Source organism: Quercus suber, unplaced genomic scaffold (genome assembly GCF_002906115.3).
Source record: "Quercus suber isolate HL8 unplaced genomic scaffold, Cork oak 2.0 scaffold_105, whole genome shotgun sequence".
Lineage (NCBI taxonomy): Eukaryota > Viridiplantae > Streptophyta > Magnoliopsida > Fagales > Fagaceae > Quercus > Quercus suber.
In genome coordinates, this window is record NW_027069570.1 from 329,936 (window position 1) to 342,380 (window position 12,445).

At 34.1% G+C, this 12,445-nt stretch overlaps 2 protein-coding genes across 2 annotated transcripts; one reads left to right on the plus strand and one right to left on the minus strand.

Annotated features, from left to right (window-relative positions):
- Positions 1–272: 272 nt before the first annotated feature.
- Positions 273–6,346, minus strand: LOC112033727 (disease resistance protein RUN1-like). Its single transcript, XM_024066505.2, has 5 exons — positions 5,654–6,346; positions 2,591–3,683; positions 2,203–2,475; positions 992–2,092; positions 273–913 (listed from the first exon to the last, which is right to left on the minus strand). The coding sequence occupies exons 1-5, from the start codon at positions 6,163–6,165 to the stop codon at positions 545–547; spliced, it is 3,348 nt and encodes a 1,115-aa protein (XP_023922273.1). The 5' UTR covers positions 6,166–6,346; the 3' UTR covers positions 273–544.
- Positions 6,347–7,596: 1,250 nt separating this feature from the next.
- Positions 7,597–8,145, plus strand: LOC112033728 (uncharacterized). Its single transcript, XM_024066506.1, has one exon. The coding sequence runs from the start codon at positions 7,597–7,599 to the stop codon at positions 8,143–8,145; it is 549 nt and encodes a 182-aa protein (XP_023922274.1).
- Positions 8,146–12,445: the final 4,300 nt, after the last annotated feature.

Here is a 12,445-nt window from a genome sequence, read left to right on the forward strand (position 1 = left end):
CTCCAGTATGTTTTGGAGAATAGATCATACATTATACCACATTATAAAATAATTATATATTCTGATTAATCGCGTGGATCTGTGACTAGTTGTTATAATTAGTAACATGTCTATTTGGAGACTCAAAATAGTAAAATTTGTAATGCCTATAACACTACTCAAAAGATAAATAAATTGAGGATTTTTTTATTTTTATGGAATAAATTGAGGAATTAATATTACATAATATATTGGACTCAAACTCATAATTTTATACTTTGGATAAAGTGGAGTCCTTATATATATTATATTTACTCCGAATTAAAGTCCCTAAAAAAATATAGGAAGAGATATGATAACAATTTTGAATTTAGTGATATAGACTGATAAGAGGAACAGACCTGACACAATCTAGAAAGCTGTGACGCCTTGAGCTCTCCACGGAGGTCATTAGGGCTCCCAAAAATATTTTGGTCTAAGTTCTGTAGAAATTCTCCCATATCTTGCTTATATAGAATACGCGCACCACACTTTTTAATCTCAATATCCAGGCTGTTGGTTCCAATCAAAGGGTAATGCAGCTCCGTTCGTCTAAATGTTTTCTAAACCTCGCATGCGATATATATAGCCAAAGTCCAAATGAACCAACATATATTTCCTTACGAACCTTGAAAGCTATAAGATCTCCATTTATGTCCAAACGACAATAAAACTCATGAAAGTATTTTGTATCCTCTCCAGGAGAAACGTCGTTCGTATGTGCTGCGACTACAAAAATGACACATAGAGCGATTCCTTTCCAATTTTTATTACTGAACAGATTTGAAGGTAGTGGGACTGGTCGAAATGACCCAAGCCTCTGGTGCTTGAACCACTCTGGAATTTCATTTTGAGGTAAAACATGGCAAAAGCCTTCCATTTGATGAATTTGATCCTGTAAAATATTAAAAACAACTGTAAAAGATGCTCATGCGTGTGTGTGACAACTGACAAGTGAGAGAGAGAGAGATACCTTCACGTATCTTTGCCATAATAGGTGTATGTCTAGCAAAGAAACCTCAGCAATTGTGCCATCTTCATCCTCGGCCAAGCCAAGGCAAGTAATAATAGTGAATCCTGCTACACCCAAAGTCCATACAACAACTTGATTTGAATAATTTTCAAGCGCAGTACATCCTTGTACTGAAACTAACCTTGTACTTAATGGAACATATGGCAATGATTTAAGCTTGCTACAATGATCCAAGAAAAGAATTTTGAGCTTTGAAAGTCGAGAAGTGTAATCAGGCAAGCATATAAAATTATTTTTGCTCAAATTCAAATACTCTATTGACAACAAGCAGCTAGGGTCATCAGGGAGTGCCAACAGATTGCAATCGCTTAGACTTAGAGTTACCAAAGTTCTTAATTTTGAGAACGAATTAGACAACAACAGGTTGATGGGCTCTGGTTCAGGATTCCGGGCATTGTGGAAACAATATGTTGACAAAACAGTTGTAGCAAATATAGGAATTCTGAGATAGGTGTATCGCCATGCTAGGAAAGATAGAAAAAGAAATAAAATTAGTCGCCGAAAAGTGAGGGTGGCACCAATTGAGGATCCAATAGGAGAGAGCCCAAGCAAATGCCCTGCTTTTGGTGGTTGACACTTGCATCCTGATAGAGTGAGAATCTCAAGAGATGTCAAACTATGAATGTCACTCGGAAAACTCTTAAGGTTTTTGCAGTCTTGAAGATTCAATAAGGTCAGGCCAGTTAGACGCCCGATTGTTGGTGGTAGTTCTTCAATGGCAGTCCCATCCAAATAAAGCTCCAACAAGCTTCTCATGTTTCTCCCAATACGGGGAAATTTCTTAAATCTTGAACAGCGAGATAGAATTAAAGTTTTAAGAGATTCCAAATTGAGCTCAGATGGAAGGTTCTTAAGACATTTGCAATCTTTTAGATTTAATAGAATAAGTCTTTTAAGACCTCCAACAGAAGGGTGCAACTCATGCAATCTTGTACAACCTTGGAAATTCAGCCTCTCAATATTTGAGAATCCAGTGAAGTCAGGAGTTCGGGTTAAGTTTTGGGAGTCACTCAAGTCAATGAGCTTAAGCTTTCCCAACTTCTGTGATGAAAAATAAGCAGGGATAAAAAAAAAATTAAGCATTCAAGAACTTAAACTTTATAAAAATAAAAAATAGAGAAAAGAAAAAACAGCAAAAGTGAAAATCTTACACTAAATTCACTTGGAAGTTGCTGAAGACAACTGCGATGCATAATGAGCTCAACAAGTTCGCCAGGCTGAAAACTATTAGGCAATGATTCCAAAGGATAATCATGCCATTCCAACCAACATAACTCATTAGAAAGATAACTGAGGCAAGAAAAGTGCACCTTACAAATTTTGAGCAATCTAAGTTTATTCATCTTTATGAATGATTCAGCATTCAATTCTTCTTCTTCATCTGGAGGCAGTCTTAATAGCATGCCTTCTATATGTTTTGTTCCCTGGTAAACAAAAATGGTAAGATTAGTATAGCGCTAGATAAAGCAAAAACTTACATGAATATATTGTAGAATTATATACTTCTCTAAATTTATGTCTATAAAATAATCCACTTACAGTATTGTTCTTTAATACATCAAGGACGTCATCACAATGCCACAGCCTACTACGTTCTCCAGCTTCGTCTGATGCCTCACTAACAATTTCCCAACCCATTTGTTGTAATAAATTATGCATCCACAATTTTTCCCCCCCTACAAGAGTAATTAGAGATTTGTCGATGAGATTTTTTATTGGATTAATGCCTGAGAAGTAAGATTCTAGTATATCAGCAACGCGATTCTTCTCCTCTCCTTGGAAGAAACATGCAATATCTAAAAATAGTTTTTTCTCATCTGCCCCCAATCTATCAAAAGCAATTCTAAGTTTCTTAGTAGTTTTTTCATGGGGTATTGCTCTTAGCTGATTCTGAGCACTTTCCCATTCATTTTTTGTTCTAGAATACAAATAGGAACCCAAAACTTTAAGAACCAAAGGAATTCTCTGAGCATACTCGACAAAATTGTTGCAATATTCTACGAAATCATTCTCACAATGAGGTTTGTGGAAGGCATTCAGACTAAAAAGTTGTAGAGCTTCGACTTCATTTAGTCCTCTAGCCTTATATACAATTTTAATTTCATAACTTGCCAACAAATCTCTGTCTTCAGTAGTTACAATTATTCTACTTCCTTTGCCAAACAAATCACGCTTCCCCACTAATGTTTCTAATTGACTTCTTTCGCTCACATCATCAACAACAATAAGAACCTTTTTGTTATGCAGTATATCGCTAATAACTTGCATTCCATTATGCACATCCTTTACCCTTAATCCCCCTTTTCCTATATCACAAAGGAGTCGTTCTTGTAAAGTCTTTAAACCATGTGCTTTAGATTCCTCTCTAACATTTTCGAGAAAACTGCAAGCTTCAAATTGGTTAAGAATCTTATCAAAAACAGCTCGTGCAAGAGTTGTCTTGCCCATACCACTCTTCTCGCATATTCCAATAAAGTGAACATCAATTGATTCTAGATCTAAATATGAAATCATTTCCTCAACACGAGAGCTTATTCCAACAAGACCATCTTCAGTATCATTTGAACGTTTCTCTTTCAATTTCAAATATATCCATTGAACAATGCTTCGGATAAAGTTTGCCTCATGCACCCTACAAAAAAAAAAAATATTACAAAAATCTTTGTGTCAAAACAAACTAATTGGAGATGTAGCATGCAAACGTTGATGTTTTGCTTGTTCATCTCATAAAAGAGAGAGCTCTAAAATTGAACTGAACTAAACTACACAGTCGAGCTCAATTTGCTTGTCAAAATCCTAGGGCATGCAAGTAGATTATTAGTTCTCAGAATAGAAAACATGGCTTTTCATGTAAACTTGAAGCAGCAACTATTGTACTATTCAACATAGATGTTCTTTTCATTTTTTAAACCAAAAAAAAAAAAAAAAAAAACTGCAATTTAATTGAAATTCTGATTTGGCTATTTGAAACCTAAATTTCAACAACTAGAAAATCTCAATGCCATGTCATTTAGTACACAATCTGTTGACAATTTCTTTTCAAAACAAAAACAAAACAAAACAAAAAGAAGAAGAATACAATCCGGGTGGAGCTTATGTCCAATGGCCAGTGCCACTGGACACATCGCGATGCGAACACAATCCAAGACTCGAAACGTGTTCGTAGACTAAAAGGTCCAGTGGCCAACGGCCACTAGACACAAGCTAGACCTATACAATCCATACTATTGAGAATTGACCGAAGCGAAAATCATCTTCATTTCAAGATACTAAGTAGAAGCCCATAATACTATATTAAAGCGGGCTTGAATGGCTGCCCAAAGTACACATGATGTAGCAAATAGCATCACATATTGGGCCACAATTTATTCTTAAGTGAATGAAGGAATTTAACAAGGTTGCATTAGGATACTTGAATTTGAATTTAGATCTGGATTTTAAATCAATGGATTTAGAATGTCTTGATTCCATATTTATATTCTATACATAAGAGTATTTTAAATTCTGGATTCTTAAATCTATTGTTTGATGCTTTAATAACCTATAAATTGGATTTGAAATCCTCTCTTTCAAAATGACCAAATACTTTCATAATCTCCTAAATCTCACCTAAAACCTTAAAATTAGTGAAATGCTCTCAAAACCTCAAGAATGACAAAAGTTTCCCAAAATATCCCAAATCTATAAAAATAACCAAATAACCTTGAAACCCTACAAAATACCTTTGAAAAATTTTGAAATAACAAAAATCCTAGGGAAAAAATCTCAAATGACCGAAATACCTCTAAACTTTCAAAATAGCCAAAACACCTGTTAACCTATAAAATGACCAAAAATAACATTGGAACCTCCAAAATGATTAAATGTCCAAAAATAAATAAATCCTTACAAAATCCAAATCTATCGAAAATTGAACCTAAAATGGCCAAATTGACCTTGAAATTAAACCTCAAAAATGATCAAAATTTCCAATGTGATTGAAATAAAAATAAAACTACCAAGATGATAACCCCCCCCCCCCACTACACACACCACATTGTATGTCTTCTCTCTCTCTCTCTCTCTCTCTCTCTCTCTCTATATATATATATATATATTTCTCCCTAGTTTGCCAGCTAAACATATACATTTTTTTTTTAAAAATATATAATTCAATAGTTTCAATTAATAAGGAGATTTGAACTATGGACATTTTCATTACAAATATTAATAGGCACTAGTTGAACTATAAAACTCATAGCTGCACGTATATTTTTAGTGACAACTTCAAAATTTTATTTTATTTTTTTCAATAATTCAATAGATACAACAATAGTTACAACAAAGTTAATGGGGGAATTTTTAAATGTAGTTCTACTGTTTAGTTACAAGACTTTTTATGACAACCTAAACTAAATCTTGAAACTTAAATTAGTGACATCCTTTTTCTTAATTTTGCAATAGTATGTATGTAGTTCTGATTATAAAACTACATATAATTCATGCTTTTGTGGTATTAAAGATATTAACCTTTTAACATCTACATTTAAAGTAATTAAGTAATGCAGTCAAAACAAGCAAAAAAAAAAAAATCTCATCAGAAGCAAATCAATAAAGCGTTACCCATCCTTTAAACGCTCTCCGGAGAGATCGGCCACATTTGTTAAAGCAGCTCTCCATTTCTGCACCTTTATTGGATTCTCCTCGAAACGCTTTTCATGTTTAGCAAAGGCCCCTTCAAAAGTGTTCGTCTGATGTCGCACGTCAGTAGGTTCCACATGGTAGAAAATGGGCAACACTGTCAATATCCCTCTATCTCTGCATTCAACAATCTTTGCAAGCTCTTCCAAGCACCATGTGGAAGATGCATAATTTTCAGAGAAAATGATGACCGCAATCCTCGATTTCTCGATTACTTCCAAGAGTTCCAGCGAAATGGGCTCTCCCATCTTAAGTTCTTTATCATCCCTGAAAGTGATAATCTCTTTATCAACCAAAGCATGATATAGATGGTCGGTAAACTTACAACGGGTGTCTTCTCCTCTAAAACTGAGGAAAACGTCATATTCCGGTTGGGGTTTAGAAAAAGCAGAGGTAAAAGAGGATGGGACAGTTTGAATGCTGCTGGAAGCCATTGGTAAGTACTTACCACATAGCTTGTTTGAGTTTAGATTCTATATATGACAGACAATGTCATGTCTTCATAAGGATTTGCAAGTAGCAAGTAAACTACATCTTTTACAACAAGAAGAGAAATCAAAGAGAAAATTGGGCTCTGATCTACTTGTTGTAAGAGAGACCGGGAGTCTGAGAGAGTGAGAGGTGAGATTCTTAACAACAACAAAAAGAGACGGAGAGGTAAAAGAGTGGGGGGAAAGACACAGAGTGAGAATACAGCCACACACTGTTTGTCTTTCTTATCTGTGTGGGGAAGAGATAGTGAGATATTTTATATTTTTTAAACAAAAATTTCCAGAGCCACACACTTGTTCAGGTTACTTTGACATTTTTTTTTTTTTTTTTTTTGAGAAACGTGTTTTAGTTGAATACCTGCCACAATTTCAAACTTTAATATATATACCACACACTTGTTCAGGTTACTTTGACATTTTTTTTTTTTTTTTTTTTGAGAAACGTGTTTTAGTTGAATACCTGCCACAATTTCAAACTTTAATATATATAGTTTTTATTTTATGAAATAAACTTTTCCTTTTTTTGAGCGGAAATAGACTTTTCTTTTTTGAAGGCCTTTGAATGTATATAAATGTAATACGTGTAAGTGTAATGTAATTTATTGTTTCAATGTGTGCAACTGATGAATGGCATAAACTTTAAATACATTAGTTTTGGCTAATTATTAGTACATCACAAATTTAATAGAATATTTTAGATAATTAGTGGATGTTTATTAATCTTTGCAGTAAATTATGAGAAACATCTTCTAATCTTTAATCAAAATATATTTTTAACATTTTTAAATACTATTTTTGTTAAAATTTATATAATTATTTTATCTAATTTTATATTAATTAATCATAACATCATCGCGATGTGACCTCGATCGAATATCAAAAATCTTGAATCTCTTCTTTTACAGTTTATTGAACAGTCTGAGTTTCAAAACCATATATGCTAGTGGAAGCCATTGCACACCTAATTAATATAAATTTTATTATCATGTATTATCACAAAATATATCATTCATGTTTGATCTCTTCCATTCAAATCATTCAAGATTAGAAATTTCATATGAAGAGCCATCCGAAACTCCATACCTGTGACAACTAATCTAGCGAAGAGGAAAGTTTTAATTGATGACTCTTGTGATCACTGCCATCATGATCCAGAGGATGTACTTCATGCTCTTTGGCAATGCCCTCTTTTGGATCCTATTTGGAGTTCAAATCCTTGCTGGTTTTTTGGGCTTCAACTCAGTTTTCAAGTTTTGTGGATTTAGTACAATATCTGAATAAGGAAAGTAGCTGTTTGCACAAATCTCATGGACTATTTGGTTCCGTAGAAACAAATTGAGGACTAGCACCAAACCTTTTCCTGTGGAACAATTTATGCCCGATGCTCTTGCTGCACTTTCAGCCTTCTTTCGTGCAATCCCCCCAAAGCCTCCAAATTGTGAGACTCAGCCTCCCCAGCACATTAAATGGAAGCCCCCTAATCTTAACTGCCTCAAAGTGAACTTTGATGGGGTTGTTTTTAGAAAGGAAAATACGGCTAGAGTTGGAGTAATTATTCGCGATGAGAAAGGCCAGATTATAGCTTCTATGGCTGAAAAAGTACCACTTCCCAATTCCGTTGTTGCTCTTAAAGCAGTAGCAGCTGTCAAGGCTCTCAATTTTGCTACTGAATTAGGCATCTCATCTGTTGTGGTGGAGGGAGATTCAGATATTGTGATTAAGGCTTTGCTTAACGATAACATTTCATTTGCAGATCATAGACACCTAGTGGAAGAAGCGAAACTCCTATCTACATTATTTTCTTTTTGTAGGTTCTCTCATGTTAAAAGGCAAGGTAATTCTGCCACTCATCATTTAACTAGACATGCTAGACATGTTAGCCCTCAATTGATGTGGATGGAGGATGTTCTCCCCAACTTTTAGCTGTAACTTTAGCCGATATGGCTAGTATTTATTAAATTTTCCAGCTCCCTTTCTTAAACCAAAAAAAAAAATCATTCAATACATGAGAATTAAATTTGTCAGGTCACTTTGGAATTGTGAAATGGGAGTCACGTGTGTAAATGTCACAAAAATAAAATTGGACCTGTTGTGTAGATAGTACCCCAGGACTCAAATCAATAATAGTAAATAAGCAGAAATTAAATAATAAGCACACACAAAGAACACAAGAATTTATGTAGTTCGGCAAACTACCTACCTCCACAGAGACGACGGAGAAATTTCACTATAAAAAAATAGGGAGATACAATAGTGTACAAAAACACTCTCAAGAAACCCAAATCCCAATACACCCTAACTTTTTCTCACCTACAAGACAAGAAAACATTATTCTTCTTCTTATGCGGCTATTGCTAGGTTTTTAGGAATTACTCTCTCACATGGTTGCACTTGCTAGGTTATTAGGAATCAATATACTCACACGGCTACACTTAATACAATATATATATATATATATATATTGATATGTTAAAGTGGGCTAGTGACGTTTCCTAATATAACAAGAATTCGGTCAACTTGTGTTGACTTGGGCTTGGCAATACAAGCCACACGACCCACATCAACAAACCTCCACCTTGGCTTGAATTGATCAAACTACACGAGCAAACTCCTCCATCACCTCTACCTTAGCACAAGTTGCAAACATCAACCAAGTCTAAGTAGCTCTTGAACTTATTTGTTGGAACTGACTTTGTCAACATACTAGAGGATTCCCAAGTCTTATTCTTCTGTAGTGACCCCATCTCTTCTAGATCCTTGTAAGACAATGGATCTCCACTGCTAGTTATGAAAGCAAAGCAAACCATGTCTTCAAAGCCATATCTCAGTGGTGCTTTGTGAACCCGCTTCTCTCTACCTTTAGCAATTGAATAAGGCTCTTCTTGTTGCTGTTGTGGATCAATCTCAACATCACCCTTATCACTGGGTGAACTATTCTCGTCAAGCTCTACCTCAACGGTTAATTTCTCCTGTGAACTATCATCACATGTCTCTGCTTCATTCTGTTTCAACACAAAGGCTTCATCAAATATGACATCTCTGCTAGTCACCGTTTTCTCTGAGACTGAATCCCGAAGCCTGTATCCTTTAACACATTTTTTTCAAAACCAAGAAATATGCATTTTCTTAACTTTGAATCCAATTTAGAATGCTATCCACTCTGCACATGCACATAAGCTGGACAACCAAAGATTTTTAGACTTAAATAATTAACTGATCTACCTGACCAAACCTCTTTTGGAATCTTGAAATCAATGGCTAATGATAGAGATCTATTAATAATGAAGCATGCTGTGTTAACTGTCTCTGCGCAAAACACTTTAGGCAACCCTGCATTCAATCTCATGCATCTGGCTCTTTCTACTAAGGTTCTGTTCATTCTCTCTGCAACCTCATTCTATTGTAGAGTTCCTTTAACTGTGAAGTGATAAGTAATGCTTTTTAATTCACAAAATCTTATTAATTCTTTAGCTCTATACTCTAGCCCATTATCTGTTCTAAGGTATTTTATTTTTCTGCCAGTCTAATTCTCAACCTGTGCTTTCCACTTTTAAATATGCCAAACACATCAGACTTATACTTCATAAAATAAATCCATACATTTCTAGAGTAATCATCAATGAAACTGATGAAATACTGAGCACCAATATGAGAAAAAACTGATACTGGACCCCAAACATCTGAATGAATGTAGTCAAGAACACCCTTACTTGTATGAGAGTATATCTTGAAACTGACTTTATGCTGCTTCTTATACACATAATACTTTCAAAAGCCTAGCTTACATGTCTTCACCCCCTTAATAAATTTCTTTTGTGTAACTCTAACATACTATGTTCACCAATATGGCTAAGTCGCATATGTCATAATTTTGTGTCGTCAGTGCTGGACTCCACCGGAGTGGTGACTGCAACTCTTCCTACAACTGTGTTCCCAATCAATCTGTAAAATGTGCTTATTTTTTGTCCCTTCATCACCATCAAAGCACCTTTGGTAATCTTCATGATTCTACCATTTGATGAATATGAATAGCTCAAATCATCCAATACTTCTAAAGAAATTAGATTACTTTTAAGATCTGGAACATGTCGCACTCTATATATTTCTTTGCACGTGATTTAGACTGTGATCTATTCTTAGTGAGATATTTTATATTTTTTAAACAAAAAATTCCACAGCCACACACTTGTTTTCAGGTTACTTTGACTTTTTTTTTTTTTTTTTTTGAGAAACATGTTTTAGTTGAATACCTACCACAATTTCAAACTTTAATATATATTGTTTTTATTTTATGAAATAAACTTTTCCTTTTCTTGAGCGGAAATAAACTTTTCTTTTTTGAAGGCCTATGAATGTTTTATAAATGTAATACGTGTAAGTGTAATGTAATTTATTGTTTCAATGTGTGCAACGGATGAATGGCATAAACTCTTTTTTTTTTTTTTTTGAGAAAATGGCATAAACTTTAAATACATTAGTTTTGGCTAATTATTAGTACATTACAAATTTAAGAGAATATTTTAGATAATTAGTGGATGTTTATTAATCTTTGTAGTAAATTATGAGAAATATCTACTAATCTATACTTTTAACATTTCTAAATACTATTTTTGTTAAAATTTATATAATTATTTTATTTAATTTTATATTAATTAATAATGACATCATCACGATCTGACCTCGATCAAACATCAAAAATCTTCAATCTCTTCTTTTTAAAGTTTATTAAACAGTCTGAGTTTCAAAACTATATATGCTAGTGGAAGCTATTGCACACCTACTTGCTTAAGCTTCTTTGAGTTAAGATTCTAGGACATAAAATATAGGCGAAAAACCCATTTTCATCCCTACATTTTCACGCGATTTCCACTTTGATTCCTATATTTTATTTTCACTGCTTTTAGTCCCTAAAATCAAAAAAGCGATCTTGTTTTTGTCCCTACCGTTAGTGCCCTAATGGCAAAGTCCTAAGTGGCAGATGGAACACCCTATTAGCTGATGTGAAGATAAAAATATTATAAAAAAATATTATTTGGCATTTTTATATACCACGTCAGCATTTTAATTTTTTATAAAAAGCCACGTCAGAAAATTTAAACCAAAAAATGAAATAAATTAAAAACAAAACTTAAATCTAATTGAAAAACTGTTTAAAAAAAATTATAATTAAAAAAAAAAAAAAACACAAACACAAAAATAAGCTTCCCAAATCTCATATCAAATCAAATTTTCTTTAACCTTAATNAGGTCGCCGCTGTCGTCAAGAAGAAAACCCATCGCAAAGTTCCACCGATTCGGTAACTCACCATAGTCGCCGATTTGGTATGGCTTCGTTGTATGAACCCCACCACTGATTCGGTATTAGAGCCCAGATCAGTAGTTGTGAAGCCAAGATGACCCCAAACTCTCTAATTTCATAATCTCATCTCCGCTCAACTCAGACCCAAATGGCTCTTTCATCTCTCTATCTCTCATCTCAATGGTGCAAATCGTGGTGGAGATATGTATTCCGACGATGGGTTTGTAGGTTGTGAGTTTGTTGATCTGGGTTTGTGGGTTGTGGTTTTGTTGATTTGGGTTTGTGGGTTTGTGTAATGTTGTATTCCGATGTTGATTTTCTGGGTTGTGGTGTGCATAGAGGCGAAAATCTGGGTTTGAGTTTTGTGTTTTTGTGTTTGGTTTCAAAGTATAAGAAAATCTTGTTGAATGCTTGTGTTTTGTAAATTTTTATGGGCATGTCTTTTTATTTTGTAAATATGAGTGATTTTATAGTTTGGTTGCTAAGAAAATGCAAGAAAAGAAAAAGTAAATTTTTAATTTTTAATTTTTTGGGCAAGCTTAGTTGGGAAATAAAATGAAGAACACATAGTCTGAGTTCTTCATGTTCTTCCAAAAAAAAAAAAAGAACATGAAGAACGGGTGATAATCTCAGTGATTTTTAATGTGGTAACACATAGTCTGAGTTCCAGCGAAATGGGCTTCCCATCTTAAGTTCTTTATCATCCTTGAAAGTGATAATCTCTTTATCAACCAAAGCATGATATAGATGGTCGGTAAACTTACAACGGGTGTCTTCTCCTCTAAAACTGAGGAAAACGTCATATTCCGGTTGGGGTTTAGAAAAAGTAGAGGTAAAAGAGGATGGGACAGTTTGAATGCTGGTGGATGCCATTGCTAAGTACTTACTACATAGCTTGTTTGAGTTTAGATTCTATATAAGATA

What these genes read in the sequence shown, in the direction of transcription:
- LOC112033727 (XM_024066505.2), bottom strand. Translation starts at nt 6,165, where the DNA reads ATGGCTTCCAGCAGCATTCAAACTGTCCCATCCTCTTTTACCTCTGCT. An exon ending in GGAGAGCGTTTAAAGGATGG is followed by an intron (nt 3,684 to 5,653) that starts GTAACGCTTTAT and finishes TTTTTTTTGTAG; the next exon opens with GGTGCATGAGGCAAACTTTA. An exon ending in AACTTCCAAGTGAATTTAGT is followed by an intron (nt 2,093 to 2,202) that starts GTAAGATTTTCA and finishes TTTTCATCACAG; the next exon opens with AAGTTGGGAAAGCTTAAGCT.
- LOC112033728 (XM_024066506.1), top strand. Translation starts at nt 7,597, where the DNA reads ATGCCCGATGCTCTTGCTGCACTTTCAGCCTTCTTTCGTGCAATCCCC.